General features: G+C 39.9%; 1 protein-coding gene across 1 annotated transcript; it reads left to right on the top strand.

Annotated features, from left to right (window-relative positions):
* Positions 1-36: 36 nt before the first annotated feature.
* kdm2bb (lysine (K)-specific demethylase 2Bb) lies at positions 37-23,928 on the top strand (the record flags this gene model as incomplete). The annotated part of the gene is made up of 21 exons (XM_083903081.1): positions 37-81; positions 1,565-1,709; positions 1,870-1,948; positions 2,119-2,165; positions 2,740-2,918; positions 3,513-3,619; positions 5,812-5,905; positions 6,073-6,226; positions 6,351-6,466; positions 8,247-8,373; positions 8,649-9,058; positions 9,159-9,245; positions 14,578-14,808; positions 16,788-16,931; positions 17,036-17,122; positions 17,227-17,550; positions 17,692-18,761; positions 18,844-19,007; positions 20,606-20,767; positions 22,275-22,493; positions 23,136-23,928. The coding sequence occupies 21 exons, from the start codon at positions 37-39 to the stop codon at positions 23,315-23,317; spliced, it is 4,173 nt and encodes a 1,390-aa protein (XP_083759207.1). The 3' UTR covers positions 23,318-23,928.
* Between the last annotated feature and the right edge of the window lie 2,061 nt (positions 23,929-25,989).

Here is a 25,989-nt window from a genome sequence, read left to right as displayed (position 1 = left end):
CACACTGAGTGACCGGAGGACGAACCGCAGCGGACGATGGCCGTGCCTGCGGAAGCATGCGCGGAGTCTGGACGCAGGCTGGTGTGTAGTATCTGCTCTATTACCGTTAGCTTATGAGGCGAGACTTGCAGCTAATTAGGGGAGCTAGGCTAACGATGGCAACTGCAACACTTGGACATTTTGTCACGTCAGAAAAGCTGCTCAGGTCAGAGCACGCGAGCGGAAACAGTAGTTGTGTTGTTGACGTTTTTTTTTTTTTTTTAAATCACTTGTGTGTTTTCTGTAGTAGTTCAGTGAGCCTGCGTTTACAGGACAGGATGCATCAGTGAAATCCTGCAAAACATTTCACAGTCATTGTTGGACAAGCACAGCAGCTGCATGATGAGCAGCCTTTGACCAAGTCAAGTTCTGTTTATTTGTTTATTGTTATTCTCATAAGAGCAACATATGCACGTGGAATAAATAAGCAACATTAAATTTAAATATTTAAAAATAGTAATATAGACCAGTGTATCAAAAACTTTCCCACCACCATCAACCAAGTGGAATAGAATACTCATAGTCATGTTTGCACACACACCAATTAGTGAGAGTAAATTTGACTTCTGCATTGAACCCATCCTTATTACACTCAAGTGGGCAGCACATGTCTCAGGGTTACAAGCCCAATTCCTGGGCTGCCCAGTCACAGCATACATTATTATTAGGTCTGAATATCAAAACATTTAATTGTGATTGTTGTGATATTGCAATTGTGGTTTGATCAGTGATATAATTTAATGCAAGTGAAGGTTAAGAATAAAAAAATAAAAAAATTGTGGCTCTAATGTAAACAGTCCCCTTAACAGCGGGATAAGAGTGGAGAAAGCTACATCATAGATGTCTCCATCCACGTTCAATACGTCGACTTTATGCACTTTGTTCTCGATGTTGTGAATAAATGTAGAAATCCTGCAATGTAACTTTTCACGGACGTTTTGTTTTCTTCAGTTAGACAGATATCGTGATGCATCGCTATATGATTGTTTTGTAATATATTGACCATCACAGAATTGTTGTATCGTGATATTATTGCTATTGTGGACCATGTATTGTATATTGCATTATATCGTGAAACTACGGTTTGACTTTCTGAATTCATGAATCTGGCTTGCAATGCACAAGTCAAACAAAACATCCCTCAAGCCTGATATACCTCGTCATGCATATATTTTTCATGTACTTGTGACTATATTCATATTTTTGTGCACAGTTAAAAGGAAAAGCAGAAACAGTTAAATTACAATTAAATGTAACAAGCAAGAAACTAACTACTAGTTACCCTGGGGTAATTTAAAAAGAGACCCACTTACAACTCATTAGTTCTGTGTTTCCTGATGTCACAGTTGAGAAAAATGGTGTTAGTCTGCGAACAAAATGTTCCATAAAAACTGTGCTAATGAATGTTCACTCACAAAGTGTGTTTGTGTACAGATAGGGGGCCCTTTGTTGAACTGCAGTTTGGGTCTCTTAACATCGTGTGTTTTCTTTGTTGTCATGTAAATCACCTCATTGTCAATGGCAGCGCTCCATCTGCCGGAGGATGTACGACGAAAACGAGGACCTGTCTGATGTGGAAGAAATTACCAACATCAGGGGCTTCAGTGTGGAGGAGAAGCTCACCAGTGACTCTTATGGTGCAAACTTTGTCCACTCAATGGACGGTAAAGGTTAGTGACCTATTACGTAATAAAGTACATTTTATTTCCTGCAGATCAGCTGCAGTTGTTAATGATCTATTCTGCGGGGAAATGTATTTGTCCTTATTTATTTTTTTATTTATTTGTTGAATTTTATTGTCTAATATGTCAAACATGCGTTGTTTTGCAGATTTCACATATGAATATGTGCAAAGGGAAGGTCTTCGAATTCCACTCATTTTTAAAGAGAAAGATGGACTCGGCATCAGGTGAGAGGCCAATTCTATAAAGTCAGTGGTTTACAGATAGTTTTTGTTTAACACAACCTTTGACAATACTTTATTTGCTGTATGTTAGTTTTTGTTTGAAAAATAAGGCAATGCACAAGATGGATTAACTGACAGTTATCTTTTTTTTTTTTTTTCTTTAATTCATGTAGAATGCCTGATCCAGAATTTACAGTTAGTGAAATTAAAGGCTTGGTTGGTAAGTTGAACACTACAAATGACACACACACACACAAAGAACAGCAACAAAAAAGAAGAAGTAATAAAACTGATAATTTGACATTTATTTATGCATGAAATATTTATTTTCCACCACCACCTGTTAAACATTGTGCTCACATTATGTATAAATTACACAAATTACAACTTGTTTCACTGGTCATTTCCATTTTCTCCATACTGTTGGACATGTCCTTTCAAAAATGACACCCATTTATCTAATCTAGTCTTTTTAAAATGATGATTAGTAATGTAGGTATTTAGTAATATTGCATTACATTAATATAGTATAGTATATACTGTATAATACATTAAAATGTGACTGAAAAGAATAGTCAAAGCATGATTTGTGTGCAGTAGCTCCATCTAGTGGCAAAGACTGTGACTTACATGTACAGTATGTACAATATATACTGTTTATGAGAGGATAGAAGCTATAATACATTTGTACCAGTGTCCGTGCATTTGTATTCATTATTAGAGGCAGCTTTTATTCGATTTTAACGAAAGTGCGTTGGTGAATTTCACCTGGTGCCGTGGTCGTGTGTTTGCAGGCAGTCGTCGGTCGGTGGATGTGATGGACGTGAGCACTCAGAAGGGCTCCGAGATGAGCATGGCTCAGTTCGTGCGATATTACGAGACGCCGGAGGAAGAGCGCGACAAACTCTTCAATGTCATCAGCCTCGAGTTCAGCCACACTAAGCTGGAGAACCTCATCAAGCGACCCACAGTGGTAACATACCAGGACTGTCTTTGTGCGCTGTTGTAAAAGGGATTTTATGAGGGCGACAAATCTGGGTAACACTTTAGATTAGGGGACACATATTCACCATTAACTAGGTGCTTACTAACATATATAAGTAGCATACTAGCCCTTTATTAGTACATATTAACACCTTATTCTCCCTCTATTACGACATGAATTAAGATTTTTCCTACATAAGGTGTTAATACGTGCTTAATATTTACTAATAAAGGGCTAGTATGCGACTTATATGCATGTTAGTAAGCACCTAGTGAAGTGTTCCCTAATCTAAAGTGTTACCCAAATCTTGTATCTTATTTAAAGGTCCAGTGTGTAATATTTAGGCAGTTTTATGAGCAGAAATAGAATCTACTGCAGATATTTATGTTTCCATACTTGTTTAAATGTTAAATGTTATAGAATAAGCTTATTATATGTACATTAGGCAAGAGCCTTGCTCTACATAGGTGACCAATTTATGTTGCCGTGATTCTACAGCAGCCTATGTCCCTTATTGGTTCTTACACACTGGACCTTTAATTCTGATTGAACACTGATTGAAGTGTCTGATTCTTCTCACAGGTGGATCAGGTTGACTGGGTGGACAACATGTGGCCTCCGGATCTTAAACAAAGCCAAATGGAAGCCACCAATGTCATCTCAGAGATGAAGTACCCTAAAGTACAGAGGTGTGAATGAACTGAATATCATGTCTGTCATAGTCAAAATTTAGACAACACTTGAGAGAGAGAGAGAAAATTGCTGCTTTAAAGGGAGTCAATGCAACTTCCCTCCTCATGTCTCATGTATCGCTCCATCAAGAGTGCTGCCTACTACCCATGTTAACCACTTCTTGTAAGTGCTCCTGATTGTTGCTAGGCAGCAGAGGTTTTTTTTTTTATTTCCTCCCCCTGATGGTGGAGGATGGTCTTTAACAGCTATGGTCTGACTGCATAGACACCTCTCGGCCAATCAGCTGTCAGGATTAGTGCTCACTACCAGCTATGAATCTGAACCAGTTATTCTGTTCATTTTAACCTCAATTGTTCATATTGTGCCCTGTGAATCCCACTTTCCTCTTCTCTTTTTTTCCCCTCTACTGAGTTGCATTCACTCATCATTGTTGTTGTACAGCGACCATTGATGATGAATGTGTGATTGTGGTGGGTAGTGGGCTGTAGAGTAGTAATATTTTCATTGTATAGTAGTTTCATGGATTATATATACACAGTATATGGATATATATACATATATATATCCATCCATCCATCCATCCATTATCTACCGCTTCATCCTCCACCAGAGGGTCGCGGGGGGTGCTGTGCCTATCTCAGCAGACATTGGGCGATAGGAGGGGTACACTCTGGACAGTTCGACATATATATATAGATATATATGTATATATATTTATATGTTCATTTCGGTGATGCCAAAAATCTGCGACTTGACTATAGAAGGAAAAAGGAAACCCAGTTTTTACATTAACAGGCTGCTGTTTAAATAATTTCCTGTAAATTGCTACCTGTCACAATGTCGCCTGCAAAAACCCAACACTGTCTTTCACTATTACCTTCAGCAGATAATCACCCTGTCATAGAGGTGCAAACTAATGGGCATGCATTCATTATGCTGTATTAAAATATATATGTACACATTGCTGGCCACTTTATTAGGCACAGAGGACATTCGATAAAGTCGTGACACCTGGTGTTGTGTATTCAGAGGATTGATGTCTGCATTGGCTGTAACGAGGTTATTTGAGTTACTGTGGCCTTTCCTTTAATTTGAACCAGTCTGGCCATTCTCCTCTGACAGCTGGTCTCAGCCAGGCCCAGAATACTGCTGGAAATACTGGATATTTTCCTAATTTTTGTACCATTTAGCTGCATTTCTGAGCTTTTTCTGTCACTTAAATGACTTTTCTTCTGCATTTGTTGGTTTGAACTTCAGCAGGCCGTCTTGATTATTATCTTCGTGCATTGAGTTGCTGTCACGAGACCCAGATGTAGCTAATAAAGTGGCCTGCGACTGGATTGGTACAGCTTTATGAGACAAGCAACATTCAGATCAGTCGTGATTGAAGGATATTTTTCCATTTCTATGATACTGTGGTCAGTTGTGAAAATAATTTGCAGATTCAATTGTTAATGACGATAACAATTTAATTATTGCCCAGAATGATCTGTCTTTGGTTCATCATATTCTTTCATGTGAATTAAATTATTCAACGTGTTAATATTTCATTTTTTTTTGCTGCAGTCAAAGTGCTGTTGCCCTGGCTGTGGTCTCATCCACGCAGTTCATGAAAACCTTATTAATCTTATCTAATGATGATGTTTTTTTTGATAAAAAGTGACGATTTTGAGCAGCAGCAAGCTCTCGTCTTTGATGAGATGCACTTGTTGTGATTTGAAGCTGTGCATCTTGCAAAGCCGGAGACAGGATGTGCATGTGGTCTGACGGAAAGAGCAGAACTACGTGTCATATAACAGAAAAAGAAAAATGTCTGTTTACTCCACAATGCTTGGATGTTTTTCCAGATAACTGGAGCTGATTCTCTCTCTGTCTAAATAAGTGAATTATTAATGTCTCACAGTGCTAACCATTCCCAATTAATTTCCACTGGAGCAGTGTCCTGCTGAGAACAGTTTTTTTGTGCTGCAGTGCTACTGTGAGTGATTTCTATTGCTGGTTTTTTTATTGGTAGCTAATGTTTCGTAAAAACAAGAGCGGAGCTTACTGCTGCTTTTTAATTGGTTGAGCTGTGCGTTCTGCTTTTTAAGATGTCGTTACAGATTCCGGTCTGTTGAACCCGGAGACTCTTACTGTCTACCTGTACGCCCTTTAAATGATTTACTAATTCAACTGTCTCCCTCTTCAGGTACTGTTTAATGAGCGTGAAGGGCTGCTACACAGATTTCCACATCGATTTCGGGGGAACTTCAGTTTGGTATCATGTATTTAAGGGGCATAAAGTAAGTTCATTCAAGCTTCTCAATCCATAAACCGTCACTTAATGTCTGTAAATTCCACTGAATGTTACAAGAAGAAGAAGAAACCCTTTAATTGTCACTGTTCCAGGGTTTTATTTTTTCACTCAAACTGTTGCCACAAGTATATACGGATTCATGCCTCTCCTCAGGTGTTCTGGCTGGTGCCTCCCACCACTCATAACCTCGCCTTGTACGAGGACTGGGTTCTGTCAGGAAAGCAGAGCGATATCTTCCTGGGGGATCGAGCTGATGGATGCCAGAGAGTGGAGCTTAAGCAAGGATACACCTTCTTCATCCCATCTGGTGTGTTGGCATGGTTATTAAAATGTAGCCAGGAGGAACAGCTAAGCCGCATATGCAGCTATGTATATATAATATATATATATATATATATATATATATATTATGTTTGCTTTTTGTAATTAAGGGTGGATTCATGCCGTCTACACTCCTGAGGACACACTGGTGTTTGGAGGCAACATTCTGCACAGCTTCAACATCCCTATGCAGCTCACCATCCATGAGATAGAGAGCAGGACTAAGGTAGTATTGTGTGTATTTCTTTGTGTGTTTGAGGATAATTATCTCATCTCATTTTATAAACACATTTCAGTTCTTATTATTAGTATTTTATATGTTGTTTTATTAATTAAATTCACATTCAAATTAACTTTATTTATATAGCACCTTTCATACTTATATACACTGACACATACACGCCACCCCCCATAATAATATGGAGTATTGTATGGTTTTATGACTGTTTGATGGACTGAGTGTTTCAAAAGCTGCCAATTAATGATCATTGTTATTAATATTATTATTAGATGCATAAAAAGTCCAGTCTTTCAGTTGAAAAAAAACAACAAAAAAAACAGTATTATTTGAAACGCCTGACATCTCTATCATATATCACTCGCACACACACACTTTCATCGTTTTTAAAGCTGCAGCAGGGTTAGCTGGGGGAAAAAAAAAGTTGATCGGTTTCACCTGTGCGTTTGTTAAAACACTCACGTTTTGGGATGGCGTTGCTCTCTGCCCTGAGCTCCACTTATCAAACGAGCACAGACAGTCGTCGCATTTGCAACAGGTGACCCGAGACAACCTCTCCATCTGCTGTCACTGACACATTTTTATTGCATTTACTGTCTCACTCAACTATTATTATTAGAGTATTTTCTTCGCAGCATAAGAAGTTGTTGCGCTGTCTTATGCTTGAACAAATCCTGCCGTGATGCTGCAGATTTTGTTATGAGGCTGTAAACAGACTCCAGAGGAGGCACTACTGTACCTTTAAAGGTGCATTATGTAATAAATCTAAAGCAACTGGCCATAAAATCCTCCTAATATGTCACAGAGACTCAGGAATAATGTTCATATAACAAACTGAACTCAGCAACAACAACAGTACAGCCAAAATATTTGCATTAAAAAAAATATTTTGCAGACTACAAATCATGTTCATGTTTTGAAATCATGTTTTGGCATGTGGCGCCACCTATCATTGCAGTCAGTAGCGTCTCAGCTGCCGAGCAACCACGGGTTGCCGGTTACGTCAGAAAACGAAGCCTAAAAGACCTTGGCATTTTGAATTTGAATGTAGTAACCGTTTTTGACCACATTCTTACATATGGCACCTTTAATTGTTGCTCAATCAGGTCAACTTTCTGAACAAAGCTACATTTCTTGCAATAAACAAATTCTGAAGATTTTGCATGTGCAATTCCTCTTTATTTTTTTTAATACTACAAGTGAATGAAATGGCTTTGACGAGAAGATCTTGCAAAAATAAGCCTGACGTATTCTGCTACATCTGCGGTGAATACACCACTGATCCTAAAAGGGAATCTAGTCGCAAGTTTCATAAAGCGTGCTTACCATGCTTATTTGGTATTAAATGTGGTATAATGTCACAAAAATGTAATCAATTTAGTCAGAAGATCACAGCAAAGTTTAGAAATCGGACCTGATTGAGAAAAATGTATGTTTTTTTCATGATCAAAACAAGATTTCTGATTGTTTTAGCTTCTTAAATTTGATTTTTTTTTTTAATCATTAAAACTGAATCATTTTGGTTTGTGGACAACACAAGACATTCGAGAACATCGTCATTTCCAGGTTTGACAAACACTGTTCAACATTTTTGAACGTTTTCTGGACCAAACGATTAATCGTGAAAATAATCGACCGATTAATCGATCACGAAAATAATTGTTAGTTGCAGCTCTAGAAAACTGTATGCAGCGCTGATTAAGAAAACTGGTGTTTTAATTACTTGCCTGTAAATGCATGTTTTCATGCTTTGTTGTTCTGTTTTCAGGTCAATTCTAAGTTCCGTTTCCCCTTCTACTATGACATCTGCTGGTATGTCCTGGAGAGATACCTGCACTGCCTCACCAAGCGCTCCTACCTTTCTCTGGAGATCCGTAAAGAGCCTGTTCTAATGGGTCAGTCACCAGTGCAGCTGTTAAGATCTTGTACTGTTGTAATTAGCTCACTCAAGTTACTTAATCTCTTCCTACATGTTAATAATAAATGATATTTCTGATCTCCGTCTGTCCTGCTGCATTCAGTGACATTTTAGCGACACACATTGGTCTTTCTAAGTCCAGAGTTGTCTTAATTATGAAGGATTATTTAACCCTGTGAATCGAGAGTTGTGAAATGACTGAATTTGAAGGGGGAAGAATCTGAATTTTGTATTGTATTTTTTTCCTGTCAGACTATGAGACAAAGGCGACCACAGAGAGCCCCTACTCGGACTCAAGGAGCCAGGACGTGAATGAGGACTCATGCGAGACTCAAATGAAGGAGGACCCTGGAGAGAAACCCAGTGAGCGAGTTGCTCAGGATGGCCCCTGCTCTCCTGACCACGGGAGGGCTCAACACCTCAGAGCTGTTTTATCCGTCGACTCTGAAGACAGCTGTAATCCCGGCTCCTCTTCTCTGGATTTCCCTAAAACCCCCTCTGACTCGCCTGCCTCTGAGTCTCAGAGTAAATTGACTCATTTGACAGAGTTTGAGCTGAGTGGACTTAGGACACTGGTGGAGAAGCTGGAGTCGCTCCCTGATCACAAGAAATGTGTCCCACTGGGAATAGACAACCCGCAAGCCCTGCTGGAGGACCTGAAGGTAAAAAGAACAAAAAAAACCCCAAAACAATCACAAAGATACAAAGTTTATTTCCTTTTTTTTAAATTTCTGGTGTCCTTTTTAAATGGCTGGTGTGCAGGTTGTCTTAAAAGAACATGCTGACGATGACCCCAAATTAGCAGTCACTGGAGCTCCTGTGGTGTACTGGCCGAAGAAAACGATAAAGGTAAGTGTGTTTTGGATTTATTTTGTCACTTTCACATTATGTTCAGGAAGTGGATACTTTAAATCGAAAGTATAGGTTTTTTTTGGTTTTGCTGTTAGAAATAATCATGTATTTTTTAACATATGTTTTTGCAAAGCACAGACACAATAAAAAACATAGTATAGACACCAAGGCACAGACATGACAAATATCTTAAAACAGAAACAGAAAAAAAAATAGATGATTAAAAAAACAGAAAACCAAAAAGTAAATAAGTAAAAAGTATACATAGATAAGTGGGAATGGGAGTCCACACAACTGACTTTACATCTGATAAGCCAGATACTCTCGGCCAGTCACTGCACCAGTTATACACTCATAGGTTATACTCCGTCCTTTTCTTTTTCCCAGGCCAGTTCTATCAGTCCTGACTTAATCCTTTGGGATTTAGTAGTTCCCAGGTATTTCCAAGAAGGGGTTCCAGATCCGGAAAAATAAAAAACGGTTTGTCTTTTAAGGCTGAGGAGAATGCTTCAAAGGGAATAATACTTGTCACAGTCTTTAGCCATTGATTAAGCATGGGACACATTTCCTAGCTGAGTGAGAAATAATCATGTATTTGACAAATATAAAGGGTGTAGCATTGGCGGCGGAACATTCCTTAATACCTTTATTTTTGTCATTACTATGGAATATTATGCTGTTTTAAGTGTGTTTAAATTGTTGGATTCTCATTTATTATTTCACTTACACCTCTATCCTTCTGAGTGAGGAACATTACCGTTCACAAAGAGCCATTTAAGTAACCGGTATATGATTTCTCAGACGCTGTGCAGCCTACTGAGCTTACGCACTTCATTAAAGTTTACACGGAGCTGAAATTGGTATCACTCATTACATTAAGTGGCACGAATGTTTATAGTTTATGGAATCATTGTACTTTTTTTTACACAAAGTGTGTGTCAATATGGGATATTTTTGACACAAAATCTTGATGCTTTCCCTTTGTGAGTCTTGTGCTGAACAGGAAGTCTTATGTTTTACAACATGTTTGAAAGTAACAACCACTTTATCTTTGTTAGAAAGACACACAGAGAGAGAGAGAGGGAGGGAGAGAAAAAGAGAAATGATTCATAGAGTGTTCATTATCGGTGTTTTCTTACAGTGTGATAAGACGTAGAATTTGTCATAAAGCGCAGACGTGTGAGTGTGATGAAAAATGATCCGATTCTGGACTTGTGATGTAAACATTCCAGAATTCTAGCCTTGTCTGATACCAAAAATTCCAGAACTAGGATGTAATGTTTGGGAATTCACTCCTCACATTCTAGTGCTGATCCAAATCTTCAACGTGCCTTAAGTTGTGTTGTGTTTGTGTGTGAGAGAGAGAGAGAGAGAGGTTCTCCGTATAATTTGTGAATAAATCTGTTTTAATACTCTTGGTGTATGTGAGAGGTAATTCCGGTGTAACAGCCCCTCATAAACATTTAAGGGTGTTGACAGCCAGAATATTAGCTAAAATTAGGTAAAGAGGAAATCTGATGCTTTCTCGTTTTCTGTGAGGAATTTAATTGTTCAAAAACAGCAAAACGAATGGTCTGTATTTATATACAGCAGCACCTTTCAAAGCTGCTGTACAGTACAGTCTCTACCGGTCAGCCATTCCTTCAGGGCATTTTCTATGGCACATTTATCATAACCCATTATCATCACCCGGGTGGGTTAAGTGTCTTGACCGGGAACACATCAGCTCATCGGGGGATTGAACCGACAATCTCTAGATTAAAAGATGACCACTGAGCTGCGGCTACATAATTAACTCTGTGACAGGCAGAGGGGGCTGGATTTTCTTTCGAATGTGTGGTTGTGATTCCTGTTTGTGCCGTGGTGGACCTTCTGCATCACCCCCCACTCATCCCTCCAAAGGCCAGCTGCTGGTCATGGGGCCCTCTTTGTGTTTTGCCTTTTGTAATGAGATGCCATCTGGCTCTATTGGCTGCGCGGATCCCTCTCTCCTCTCCCTGTGATCCTCATGGTGAATATGACAACACTGTTTTCTGCATCTTTTTCTCCTCACTGGATGGAGCCAGACGCCCCCCTCAGTACATATTCCAATGCACGGCGGTCTCCCATTGGCCGCGTGCTCCCCAGCGGCCCCTCCTCTTTTTCACAGAGTCAGTCCATGTTAATGAGGCAGCCCTTCGTCCGTGTTTCCTGCATCTGCTTGTGGTATTGTGGAGCGTTTGGAGAAGGAGGGAGGGCTGTAGGCCAGACAGCAGTAGCTGGAGTAGGAGGAGGAGGAGGAGACTGCAGCCATGTCAGTTTGCTGTGAGCTGGACGGCGTGTGAAAAAAAAAAAAAAACAACCCAGCCATGGCCATGTCGCTGAGTGCTGATGATGAGGACTACGACTCAGACTCTGAGCAGGTTAGCACATCAAACCCCTGCAGGCGTAGTGAGGCCACCAGAGGAATGCTAGTGGCAGACAGAGCAGTGTGCAGCATCACAGTGCAGCGAGGAAATGGAGCTACCTGGCAAGGAATGCTTTTACTCTACCTTCTCTGCCTGGGCTTTGATTTTTTTATTCTTTTTCAGTGTTTTTGTTTTTTTTGTGTGTGTTGTTGATTTTTGTTTGCTGTGTGTGCATGCGTGTGTGTGTGTGAGTGTTTTGGTCTGGCCGGTCCAGCAAAAAGGGGGGAAAAAAGGTTGTGTTTATATTGCTGAGAGCCCTCAGGGCTGCTATTGGTTGTTGGAGAGAAGCAGAGGAACTGGAATTCACATCGAGCGAGGGGATGAATCCTTCACGGTGTGATTGTGAAAGCAATTAGTGTGTGATGTTAAAGCATGTGTGACAGCAAGACATGCCAGGGCGGCAGCAGTAATTAACATTTTTTCCTTTTATATTGATCTGTCAGGCTGTTCTGAGAAGATACTTGCTTACACAGCAAGAACTGTTTAATTGGAATATCTCTGTAGCTGACTTCTGAACCACACCCCCCTCTCAATAATTCTCTGTCTACAGTTGGATTTTGTGTAATTTAAAGACATTTTGAATTCCATTTGATCCAGTTACTGTATGTGAAGGCACCAGTTCTTCCAGTTCAGTTATTTGAATATCAATTAAAGGTTAAATTGGCTTAGTAGCTGTGAAGATTTGGAGTGCAGAAAAAAACACACTACCAGTTCATCATCTATATTCAATTGGATTGGCTCTGCTTCTTGATTATGTAATTTCACTTGATTGGTGCACTGTTACACTTTCCTGCTTTCTCCATATTAAAATATGAGCACAGCACTCCACACCTAGAGTGTCCTAGAGTAATCACGTGTTTGTGTGTGTGTGTGTGTGTGTGTTTTTTTTTTTTCTCCCCCCCAAATGCAGCAACAGCTTCATAACATATGCCACCTCTCAGGCTTAACAGGAGAGTAATCCCTCCAGGAACTTGTGAACTAAATATTTTTTTTTTTGCCAAGTCAATTATTTCCAGGCGTTTTTACAAGACGAGGGAAAGAGAAATGATGCATTTTGTTTACATAAAAAAATAATATGGCAGTCAATGTCGACAAAAGGTGCACTTCTAATTTTACATTTCCTCTTCTTTGACAAAACAATTTGTTCTGTTCTTTTTTTTTTTTTTTCCCTTCTGCAATCTGTATATGCACTGTCTCCAGGGTGATGTTAAGAGTGCACTGTGTGCAGTAATTGATTTCCACTGTTCCTCACAGTTGCTCAAGAGGTTTCAAGGCTTCGTCAGTGAACATAAGAGCCTACTTCATAATGAATCCCAGCTAAGTGAGCTCTGAAGAAATTACTAGTTGGTCACTTGTACTGTTCTCATTTCTCCTCAAAGGGGACCCATGTGTGTGCGTCCAGTGCTGTAAATAGATCTGGATGCAACTCATTCCTGTTCATTTTCTGGTCAGGTTTTTAAAAAAAAAATGTTTTATTTACGCTTGCAAAAACACAACCAGGTGTAGAGGAGGCAGGAGCAGTTTTGTCAAACTCTCAGAGAGGACTTAGTGTACAATATGGGCTGCTCAATTTAATATGTTTACATCTAATCCTCAGACGTTTAAGTGTAATTATACTGTAATAAAAACACTTTACCTGTATGTGTAAATACCGTGCTCTGACACTACCAGATAACTTGGTAAGCCAAGCCTGAAAACAGGTTTTTGGTGTTTTAATCAGAGCACTGGCTTTTTTTTGGCTGGAATATTTGGTCTCATTTCAGTGTTGCTGGTATCTGTAATCCACCCCCCCCCTCCCAGAACAGCCCCCACCCCAGTATCTCACTCTAATCCTGTCTGGGAGCCACATTTCTGACTTGCCTGTGTCAGTCTGTTTAATGGCTATTGTTAGGGTAAATTATTTTAGTGTGCCTAAGACTGAGGCCCGCTTTCTTTTTCTGTTAGTGTTACAGTTCTTATTGGTTACAAGTCTGTGTGTCATAGACTGTTCTGTTAGGGAGCGGGATGTGGCTGTTGCTATGCTGACGCTAGGAAAAATCTGCACTGCCGATGTAACTAAAGAAATCTGATCTTCATTTCCAAGAGCTGCAGTGTTTCTCACTCCTTCTTGTTTATGTCATCTCACACTTATTGCCTGGTATTTTCTCACATGGTGTAGTGTGCGTTTTTTATTTTTTCAAATAATATTAAAAAATGCAATGTTGCGGTTGGGTTCTCTTAACTTGGAAAGAAGCAAAAATGTATTACAATAATGATGCAGATCAAAGGCGTCTCATCTCCATTGCCCACTTCTAATAAATGGAGCACATTTTATGTGCACTGTTATAAATCAGTCTGCACGCCCCTTAACACAGAATAATGGGCCCGAGTGAACCATGTGAGAAATGTAACCATAAGTGCAGCTTCTCTTTGAAGTAGAAACATGCAAGCGAGTGAAGTGCTAAATCTGGTGGACGCCTCTGGGGACTTTCCTGATGTGTTTGTTTTCTCCTCGATCTTCTGCTTTAACAGCCGCGAATAATCTGTTTAAACACAGCATGTTTTTCTCTGTTTGAATGTAGATAAACATTAAATGTTTAGATGTTTATACTGTATATATATATGCGGATGTAGGTGCTGTACTTTGAAATGTTGATACACAATAAGAAAGAGCAAAGACAGGATAAGACAGAGCCACCCACATCCAGCATAACACTGACCACAATTAAATAATACACTATATAATTTAGTGCATTAGTTTATAATAGAATATATATTGATCCACTTATGATACTTAATATGTTACAGAATAGCATCAATAAATAGTCAAATTAAATATTTGCTTATATTCATATAATATATATTTAAGTACTTTTTGTTTTGTGTCTTCTTCATCCTTTTAGCCGCGGCCTCCCAATCGGCTGAAACCTAAGATGGCCGCATCTCCGGGTTCGGCGGTCAAGCTGTCGGCAAGTCGGGGAACATCCGGTGCCAGGAGAAGACGGACCCGCTGTCGCAAGTGTGAGGCATGCATGCGGACGGAGTGCGGAGAGTGCCACTTCTGTAAAGACATGAAGAAGTTTGGCGGGCCCGGACGTATGAAACAGTCCTGCATCATGAGGCAGTGCATCGCAGTAAGTTCATGAGGTCATGATTTAACTTCTTTTTTTTTACACTACCGTTCAAAAGTTTGGGGTCACTTAGAAATGTCCTTATTTTTGAAGGAAAACCCTTGAAAACTGTTGTGCAATTATGTTAGCACAGCTGAAAACAGTTTTGCTGGTTCTTTGACGAAAGGGCAAAATTATTATTTTGAATAAGAATCATTATTTCTAATCTTGTCAATGTCTTGACTATATTTTCTATTAATTTTGCAACTCTTTTGATGAATAAAAGTGTGACTTTTAATGGAAAACACAAAAAATTCTATAGGTGACCCCAAACTTTTGAACAGTAGTGTAGTTATGATTTACCACTATTTAAGTCCCTAACATTTATTCTGTCTTCCTGTCTGAGCACCAGCCGCTGAGAATTACAGCACCCAGATGTTTTAGGATGCGACTGAAAAATACAGAGTCTACATTCTAAAAAAAACAGTGAAGTCTAGTTCAGGTGACCCCAAACTTTTGAACGGTTGTGTACTTTCTTGCTTGAATATGAATCTTCTCTATACACCTGACCTCAAAGATCAAAGATCACCCCCAAAGATCAAAGATCACTATACATGAAAAATATTAAAACCTTAAAACTACAATTACAAATTATACAGTGAACAGTCTTTGGTGTAATGCACCACAAATGCATTTCCTGAACTCGTAATCACTTCCTTTAACTATTGCCCGCTGTGGTTATCGTTTTCCTTTTAATCCAGAACACTTAATTCTGGGTGTGTTCATGTGGTCGCGAGGTAGTCGCTCGGGCGCTGAACTCGGTTTGCGACGGCGGCGCAATCTGTGTACTAGTTCCCTGTGGTTGTAAATATTGATAATAAGTAAAGAAGTGGTATCAGCAGCATCTGTGTCAGTGGGAGTTGCCAAGGATTGTAGAGGCTGTGGGTGTTTCAGCACCATGGAGAGTGACACATAGAGTGGTACAGTAAAACAATGAGTCATTTTTTAATGATTGACTGCTCTACACATACAGTGTTCCACTTGTAAGATACGCCGGTACATTTAAACCACCTTGATGATCACTTACTTCAGTAGTGCTTTTGAGGTATGCATATCTCGCACTTAACCTCAGTATGACATGCACTCACTTACTATCAAGTAGTGATTCAAGTAATTAAAGAAACAAAAGGAACACTTTAGATTAGGGAACACATATTCACCATAAACTAGGTGCTGACTAATATATATAAGTCGCATACTAGCCCTTTATTAGTAATCATTAGGCACATATTAACACCTTATTCTACATAACCTTATTCTACCACTATTACGACATGAATTAATATTTTTCCTACACAAGGTGTTAATACGTGCTTCATATTTACTAATAAAGGGCTAGTATGCTACTTATATGCATGTTAGTAAGCACCTAGTTAATATGTGTTCCCTAATCTTAAGCGTTACCGGATATGAAATAGCTTATTCCAATGTATAATATACTGTGTCAGTAACCTGTGATATATGAGAATATATGAGACAAGAATGAATTCAGTCCACACATTAAATCATATCGGTATCAGTCAGAATGTGTTGAGTGAGCAGTGAAATGTTCTTTTTTCATGATTAAAACAAGATTTCTGATTGTTTTAGCTTCTTAAATGTGAATATTTTCTTTGTTTCTTTGCTCCACATAAGAAAGAAATCATTAAAACTGAATCATTTTGGTCTGTGGACAAAACAAGACATTCGAGAACATCGTCATTTCTTTTTATTAATCGTCATTAATTGTGAAAATCATCGACAGATTAATCGATTATGAAAATAATCGTTAGTTGCAGCTCTAATAGAAACAATGTCAGGAAAGTACATAAATGATGTGCCATAAAGCATCTAGACAAATCTGAGACATGCTATTGAAGGTGTCTGTGACCCAGCAGTGGTTACTTTGCTTCATCCCTCAATAATAAGCACACCAACCTTCTAAACGTGTGTTTTTCCTCCAGCCTGTGCTGCCCCACACAGCAGTGTGTTTGGTCTGTGGAGAGGCAGGAAAGGAGGACACTGTGGAGGATGAAGAAGAGAAATTTAATCTCATGCTCATGGAGTGCTCCATCTGCAATGAGATCGTTCATCCTAACTGTCTTAAGGTAAATCACTGCATGGTAATATCTCATGAAAGCTGCCACCATAATATAGTGAGTTTTTCCTCCTTTAGTAGGTGTCTTAATGGTTTCTGTATTCTACTTCTCAGGTAAAAGATTCACATGGAGTGGTCAATGATGAGTTGCCGAACTGCTGGGAGTGTCCAAAGTGCAACCACGCTGGGAAAACAGGGAAAGTAAGCATCTGTATTAGTCACGTTATGATTTAGTTGTTCACTCTCTCTCCGATCCAGGAAAATAAAGTTGTGCTCTCCTTTTTTCTAACCTTTTGGCCTCTAAGCAAAAAAGGGGGCCAGGGTTTAAATACGCATCGAACCTTCCTGGCTCGCTCCTTAAGGAACCGCGGTTGAATCGGGAATCAAAAGAAGAGCCTGACCTGCCCATGGTGGCCACAGCGACTGTCACCGCTTTGACGACTGCACCGGCTGTGAAGAGAAAGGCGGAGCGGGAAGAGATTCCCAAGAGGAAAGACGAAGAACCGCCCAAAAAACGACCCCCCTTGCTGTCTCTGGATGGTACGCTGCGGCCAAGGCACGAGGACAACCCGCTGAGGAAAAAGAGGAAGCTTTTTGACACCAATGATGAGCCTGTTGTAAAAAAGAAGGTAGAAACCTTATCACAAAAGCCATTTATCATCTTATATGTGCTCTGAGTGATGCTTCCTAGGTTTACTGCACATTACTGACCCCTTTTTTGTTCCTGTTATTGCTTAAAAACTGATTACGTTTCTGCTGTTTTGTCTTAGAAGAAGCCTCCTAAACCAGATGATCCAATGATTCCAAAGCTGCTTCGTCAAATCAAGACAGAGAGGGATCGCGGTGATGAAGAAGCCAACCAGGAGGATCATGAAGAAGATGGATTTTCCTTAGACAAAATTCTTTTAAAGGAGAAAACGCTGTATGACGACGAGGACCAAGAGGAAGATGAGATGGAAGAGGAAGAGGAGACACTGGTAAAAGAGAGAGACAGTAGTGCGGAGAACAAAGCCAAAGTCATGTTAAGTCCACTGATGAGGACATCTGTAGCCAGAGAAATTGACCAGCCCACCTCCAACTCTCCCAGAGCTGGACCCAGCAGCGAATCAGGAGATGCTCAGGTGAGGAGCTCTGCCCAGCTCAAAGCTCGCCACCAGCGCCGCCGCCTACCGAACAAAGAGCTGAGCAAAGAGCTGAAACAGGAGATTACTCAGACGGACGACTGTTTGAGCAATCGGAACCACGGTTCGGTGAAGACGGAGGACAGTCCAGTCCATCACAACCGACGGCCGCTGAAGAGTGAGGATTCCGCGTCCAATCAGAACCGGAAACCACCAAAAACTGAGGACTTGAGCGCTAATCAGAGCCGAAGGAACCTTAAAATGGAGGAAGGTGTGACCAGTCAAAACAGACGGCCACTGAAAACAGAGGACTGCCTGGCCAATCAAAACCACAGGCCAATCAAACCTGAGCCTGAGAACGAAGTCGAAGAGCAGAAGCCCAGGTGGCCTCTTAACACCGGCAGCAGCGACCTCGGCGACTGGCTGCGACATCGGGGGCGAGAGGTGAACGGGACGCCGCGGGGTTACTCGCCCCTTGGCTGGAACAGAAACACACCGATATGCCCCCGGCCGCTTCCCTGCCGGTCGCCGCCGAAATGCATTCAAATGGAGCGCCACGTGATCCGGCCTCCTCCCATCAGCCCCCCGCCTGACAGGCTGCCGCTGAACGACGGCGAGGCTCACGTGATGCGACGTGAGATGTGGATGACGGTGTTCAGTCAGCTGACGCACAGAGATCTTTGCGTGTGCATGCGTGTTTGTCGGACGTGGAACAGATGGTGAGTACACGCCGCAGCGTGGAGTTGATCGTGTGTTCCATGATATTAGTATGAAAGTGACCGCTGCGTGTTTTCCCGCCAGGTGCTGTGACAAGAGGCTGTGGAAGCACATCAATCTTAACCGATGTAAGTCCATCACTCCTCTCATGCTGAGCGGCATCATCCGGAGACAGCCGGTGGCCCTGGACCTGAGCTGGACCAACATCTCCAAGAAACAACTCAGCTGGCTGATCAACAGACTTCCAGGTGAAGCTACATCCATTCAACTGGGAAAACACTGCACTGTATTTGTTTTATGAACAGTCAGTATATAATGTTTCGCTTGGTTTGCAGTGTCAGTAAATATTTTCCTGAGGAGTTAAAGGTCTCAATTGCTAGTTTTAGGTCTACTTCAATGGATCAAGATGTTTTTCGTTGACGTTTTCTGACGCTTATTCTGGTCCTGGGGGCAGCAGTTAGATCATGAAGTAATTTTTTAAAGGTCCGAGCACACAGGGTGTAAAGAACCCTATTGAAACTGAAGGAATTACACTACTGTTCAAAAGTTTGGGGTCACCTATCCAAATTTTTTGTGTTTTCCATTAAATGTCACACTTTTATTCATCAAAAGAGTTGCAAAATGAATAGAAAATAAAGTCAAGACATTGACAAGATTAGAAATAATGATTTTTATGTGCTAACATAATTGCACAAGGGTTTTCAAGGGTTTTCTAATCATCCAATAGCCTTCTAACGCTAATGTACGTATTGCATTAAAAACCAGACGTCTGCAGCTAGAATAGTCGTTTACCACATTAACAATGTATAGAAAGTATTTCTGATTCATTTAATGTTATATTGATTGAAAAAAAGTGCTTTTCCTTCAAAAATAAGGACATTTCTAAGTGACCCCCAACTTTTGATGCAGTGGGTTGCTGCCATGTGATTGGCGATAAGATATTTGCATAATAAAGCAGCAGCTGAACAGATGCACCCAATAAAGCCACCAGTGAGTTGGTATTTTTGTGTGCTTGCAGGATGTAGGGAACAAAAGGGAGAAAATGAGTGCACTCACGCCAAGGAAGTCCGGTCATTTTCGCGGCATTATTATTCTATTGTTTTGTAAAAAAACAACAAACACAAAACAATAACTGTCTCCTACCCAGTATTTTCTCAGTGGTTATGAAAATATAATGACTTGGCAGTTTAATTATAGAGATATGAGGAGACGGTGACTCATCCTTGCTACAACCTCTGCTACTACTTCATTTGCACCTCATACAGTTTGCTAACTGAATGAATCGTGCGTCTGGCCGTTAAAAGTAAACGGAAATATCAAAGTAATGAAACCTTTCGAGCATATTAATCAACATACTTTAACTGAAAAACAAAAAAAGCAAAAGCCACTATATTCCTGATCTGGTTGACGATAAACAGTGTTTTTGGAGAATTAGTGGTTTTTAAGAAATAACAGCTTAAATATATTTCTGTGAAACTCGCTAAATATAGTTTTGAAGTGTTTCAGTAGCATGTTTCCGTATGTCTCCTCCATATGGATAATTGTGTCCCCGGAGGCTCCTGCATTTAGATGGTTTATTTTAGACTGTAGTGGTGTAGCAGAGTATGTGCTAGTTAGATAATTGTCTTTTGTTATTTATAAATAACGCCGCTGGATCATTCCAGTGTAATTACTGGTTTGTTTTGTGACCTCAGATTAACTCAAACGTCTGCAGGCAGAAAAGCGGGAAAAAAAAATAGAGCATCAGATAAAGCACGAGTGTACTCTGTTTATCCCGCTATGTTTCTGTGTGTGGCTGCGTGGAGTTTTCAAAAGACTTAACGACATATCTTGTGCGTCCCCGCAGGCCTGCGTGTGCTGCTGCTGTCAGGTTGCTCCTGGGTGGCCGTCTCTGCTCTCTGCACCTCCAGCTGTCCTCTACTACGAACTCTGGACGTTCAGTGGGTTGAGGGACTGAAAGATGCCCAGATGAGGGACCTGCTGTCGCCTCCCACAGATAATAGGCCAGGTGCCGACCTGCTGTTCACACACTATGACTTTACTGTTTTTTTTTTAGAATGTAGACTCTGTGTTTTTCAGTCGCATCCTAAAACATCTGGGTGCTGTAATTCTCAGCGGTTGGTGCTCAGACAGGAAGACATAGAGTAAATGTTAGGGACTTACATAAATCATAACTACACTACTGTACATAGGTTTGGGGTCACCTATACAATTTTTTTGTGTGTTTTCCATTAAAACTCACTTTTATTAATCAAAAGAGTTGCAAAATTAATAGAAAATATAGTTAGGACATTGACAAGATTAGAAAGAATGATTTTTATTCCAAAAATTCAAACTTTGCTTTGGTCAAAGAACTGCAAAACATAATTGCACAAGAATTTCAGGGGTTTTCTAATCATCAAATAGCCTTCTAACGCGATTAGCAAACACAATGTACCATTAGAACACTGGAAATGGGCCTCTATACACCTATGTACATATTCCATTAAAAACCAGACGTTTGCAGCTAGAATAGTCGTTTACCACATTAACAATGTATAGAGTGTATTTATGTTTCATTTAATGTTATATTCAATGAAAGAAAAGTGCTTTTCCTTCAAAAATAAGGACATTTTTAAGTGACCCCAAACCTTTTGAACGGTAGTGTATCTAAACCAGGGACCAGCAAGTAAGTAAGTTTTTTGTAAGCTACTGAATATTTGGGCCAAAACATCTAACCTTTATGAGACAAAATTGCCTTAAATCGTCTTCAGTCAGAAACAAAAACCCATGTATAATGTGGATGTTGTCTTTAATGAGCAGCTTGTTACGAAGATGAATGCGTAGTAGTAGAGTAGTTTTTACTCCACAAACCTGGCTGTCCATGACAACAGCAGTGTCAATATTTAGTGTAGGTTAACTGTCAATTCTAGCAACAGAATTTATTTGAATCAGTTCATATTTTTCAGAATAAAAGCTCTGAACTTGTGGAGATATAAATAATTTAAGATCAGCTTTGTTAAATTATCTGCTGGGCCAAGTACTGATCCTGGGATACACTCTAGAACTATATAAGGTTCTTCGGCTTGTCCTCATAGGCGAACCCTTTTTGGCTACAGGTAGAACTGTTCCTCTTGGAACCCTTTAGAGGGTTCCACCAAGAACCCTTTTAAAACCCTTTATTCAGGAAAGGGGTTTTAAAAGGGTTCTCTGGATCAAAATGGTTCTTACTAGAACCACTAGTGTTACCAAGAACCCTTGAAAACCCTTTCTTCGGGGAAAGGGTTTTTCAGAAGCAAATGGTTCCAGGTAGAACCTCAGCCCTTGTAGAAGGAACTTTTTGGAACCCTTATTTCTAAGAGTCTACTCATGGGCAGGGGAGCTCAAAAAGGCTCCTGTGCAAAGGGCCCATTGGTATGGACACAATGAAGGAGTGATACAATGTCAGCCTTTGAACCTGCAGATACAGACACACAGTTATATTCACCATAAATAAGTCTGTCAAGTATTAATGGCCTCGTCTCTCTGTGTTTTAGGTCAGTTAGACAACAGGAGCAAGCTGCGTAACGTGGAGGACCTGCGTCTGGCGGGCTTGGACATCACAGACACGTCGCTGCGCCTCATCATCCGCTACATGCCTTTGCTGTCCAAGCTGGACCTCAGCTACTGCAACCACGTGACCGACCAGTCGGTGAACATCCTGACTGCTGCAGGGACGACCACCAGAGACTCGCTCACAGACATCAACCTGTCAGGTACAGGCCACTCTTTGTTGGCTGTTGTTTGACTCTTTAGCTAAAGGACCAGAATTATGTTTTTACCATTTTTTTTTTACCACAAAACAAGCATTTTAGACTGAAAATACAGCACACAATAATGAAGTGTATTCCCCAGAGTAGAGGCTTATTCTCAGCTTAGAATAGTAAACTAGAGCAGAACAATTTGACACATGTCTGACATTAGCCTGTAACACATCCTGCAATTTAATGCTTAGTTTTGGTTGAAAGTGTTTTTTTTTGTTGTGTTTTCCTGCTTTTTCGCCCCATCAGATATTACATTATATAGAAATTGATTTTACCTTTTGTTGCAAAGTGCACACAAAGCTAAAAATAATCAGATCTTGATACTTGGTCTCATTGGATTGCCATTCAGTGCCGTTAAATGTTGAAAGCAGTGAATCAAAGGGCCTTGATGGGAACAGCGGAGAGGAAAATGATTGTTGGCTTTCAGGTTGTTTGCTCCAGTCTCCACCTCACCTCTCCATAAATAATCAGGCCTTAGGTTTTCAATTTGTTAAGGGTTTATTAATCTAACGTGCGTCATAGCTCGTGTTCTATCAGGTGTCCCATCACGCATCGTTTGTTCTCTGTCTTCTAACCCACTTTCTCCCGGTGCAGTCTGTAACAGGGTCACAGACCAGTCGCTGACCTATTTCAAGCGTTGCGGGAGCATATGTCACATCGACCTGCGATACTGCAAACAGGTGACCAAGGAGGGCTGCGACCAGTTCGTCGCGGAGATGTCCGTCAGCGTACAGTTTGAACTGATCGAGGACAAACTGCTGCAGAAGATCAGCTAGACGGAAGCGACGCGGGGATTGACATTTCCAAAGTGGAGGAGCTGGCGTCCACATGGAGGCAGCAGATGACTGCGTGTTGCCGGAGAACGGCTCCCGTGTCCCATAAATATCTGCAGACTACTGAGCAGACAGTCGATGTCTGATGTACAGGGAAGCTGCGCTGCTAAGCCCCCGAATGTAAAATGGAAATCTTGTCCAGTGATGGCAATATTGCAAAAATGTTTCTTTGTTGTTGTTTTGCACCTGTTAATAAGTTATTTATTTCTTTGTATGGATGTATCATGATTCTCTTTATTGGTTTTCATAGACTATTTTTTGTTCCAATGCAACGTTTATTGCATTATATAGAGTAATATTTTTGTATCAGAAAGTGTTTCATACATTTATGTGCAGTATTGAATGCACCAGTGTACAGTATCATATTATCGGTCGGTATTACTGTTCAGCTCGTTTCTGTTGACAGGCAAAAGTCTCATGGTTTATTGCCAAACTGTAAGATGGTAGCTTGTGTTGTGTGTGTGGGGTTTTATTAAAACGTGTCAGTGCCTGTTTTTGATTGGGGGGGGGAAAAAAGGTACTGTACATTGGAACTTTTTATTTTTATTTTTTAATACATGCTCTGTTGCTTTGTCCGTGTGGATGACACACTTAGAACTTTATTTGCACTGAAACAGTAAATAGGAATACTTAAATGTGTACACTATACAGTGTACAGTGTATAAAAGCCTATTTTTCCAACTCGAATATGTTCTGCTAGTTCTACAAACAGCGTCTATTTACTGTCATCACTCTTTGTTATAGTGAAAGGAAGATTTTCTGTTTTTTTTTTTTTATATATAAGTGCTGCATGCAGAAAAGAAATCAGTTTACAACACAGTCAGTAGATTTATTACCTGTTCAATACTATAAACATCTGTTTACTCCTGTCCTTAGCTTAACTCCATGTGATAAGAGAGAGGATTAGACTCGGCACCGAATCACGCACCAAATAAAGAATAAGCAAAGCCAAGTGTTTGAAATTCACACAAATCTTTTGATTAGATGATGAAACTCGGGTGTGACTAAAGTGAAAAGGGACAATTTCTTAAATCCACATGGCCCCATAAATTGGAGTATAGCGTAGTGTTGAGGTCTACACTCAGCAGCCACTTTATTAGGGAAAAGGAATACACCAAATTAAGTGGCAGAAGTTGCACCTGGTGTGGTCTTCTGTTGCTGTTGCACATTATTCTTGGATGTTCTTCTGTTTACTGTGGTTGTAACAAGTGTTTATTTGAGTTACTGCTACCTCTCCGTCCCGTCCACTCTCCTCTGACCTCTCCAATCCTCCGTATCGACCACATTTCCCTCTTTTTTGGTATCGTACTACGACCATGCTGTGTTCAAAGTCACTTAAATCCCCGTTCTGATGCTCGATTAGAATCTTAGCGTGTACCTAATAAAGTGGCCAGTGAGTTTAGGTAACAAGTCTCTTTTTTCGAAATACCTTAAGGTAATAGTGTATCAATCTTGGAAAGCAAATCAATCTCTGTGCACAAGACCAGCTATAATACAAACAGAATTAGATTAAAAGTCCTTATGTGTCCATACACCTTGTACTTAACCTGCAAAAACTTCTTTCCTGGGAGATTTGTGAAAATTGATTTTGTTTATTCTTTATTCTTAAGTCACACACATTCCACTGGGAGAGACATTTGTGAACGCACTTTCTTTCCATAAAATTGTGTCTTAATGTTGTTTTAAAGAACATTTAACAACCTGTGGCATCATTGAGTAGCATTTTCTGAAGCATTCTTCTTATAGTGTGCCTGTATTCAACTTTATAAGATTCAACGTGATACAGAAAACCACTGATTTTTTTTCCTGATTCCTTTCAGACACGTCCGTGTGATGGTTCAAATGGTTTGGATTTTTTTTTTATTAGCTTTCGAATAGCAGTTGATACTGTTCTGTCAATAAGTTTACATATTGTCATTGCTGGGTTTTATTAGGCAGCCATGTCTCCATGTACATAATGTACATGTAAAGCCTCTAGGAAAAGTCAAGTCAACCTTTGAAATATTAAATTCATTTAAAACACTGGTTGTGGTTTTGATCCTTTGCTTTAAAAAAACAAACAAAAAACTATGGTCCTTGTGAATATTGTGGTACAGTTAAAAAAAAACCTTATTTTTTACTTGAAAATATGATTAAAAATAAGTAATAGCTCAAAATCAAGGGTAGGAATGACAAACACCACCACAAACAATGAGAACATCTCTGTTCGACATCATGGATAATATGTAAATAAACCAAAATGAATATACACTAAATACATTAGATGCAGTTAAATCTAATTTTTTCTTTTAATATCAATAATATTTGCCCATATTGGAACTTATTATTTGCCAAAAAAAAAAAACCTACAAAGAAATGACAAGCAGGGTGTTTATGTTATGGTTTGTTGTACTGCATTTTATTGAATCTAATAAATCATTTTTTCTCTTGTTTACCAAAATAAAAAGGTTCCAACATTCCAAAATATAAAGATCCAGGATTATGAGTGCTCGTGATACTGATGCTCCTCCTACTCTGGTAATACTAGCTGCCCATGAATGACATCGTTGAGAAAACAGCAGCATCAACAAACAGACCAAACAGAGTTACAGTAATTGTTACAGTCTGCGGTGTCA

This window comes from Microchirus variegatus, assembly GCF_963457635.1.
Source record: "Microchirus variegatus genome assembly, chromosome: 16".
NCBI lineage: Eukaryota > Metazoa > Chordata > Actinopteri > Pleuronectiformes > Soleidae > Microchirus > Microchirus variegatus.
Note: the sequence above shows the minus strand (reverse complement) of the source record. Positions and strands in the feature narration are given on the sequence as shown.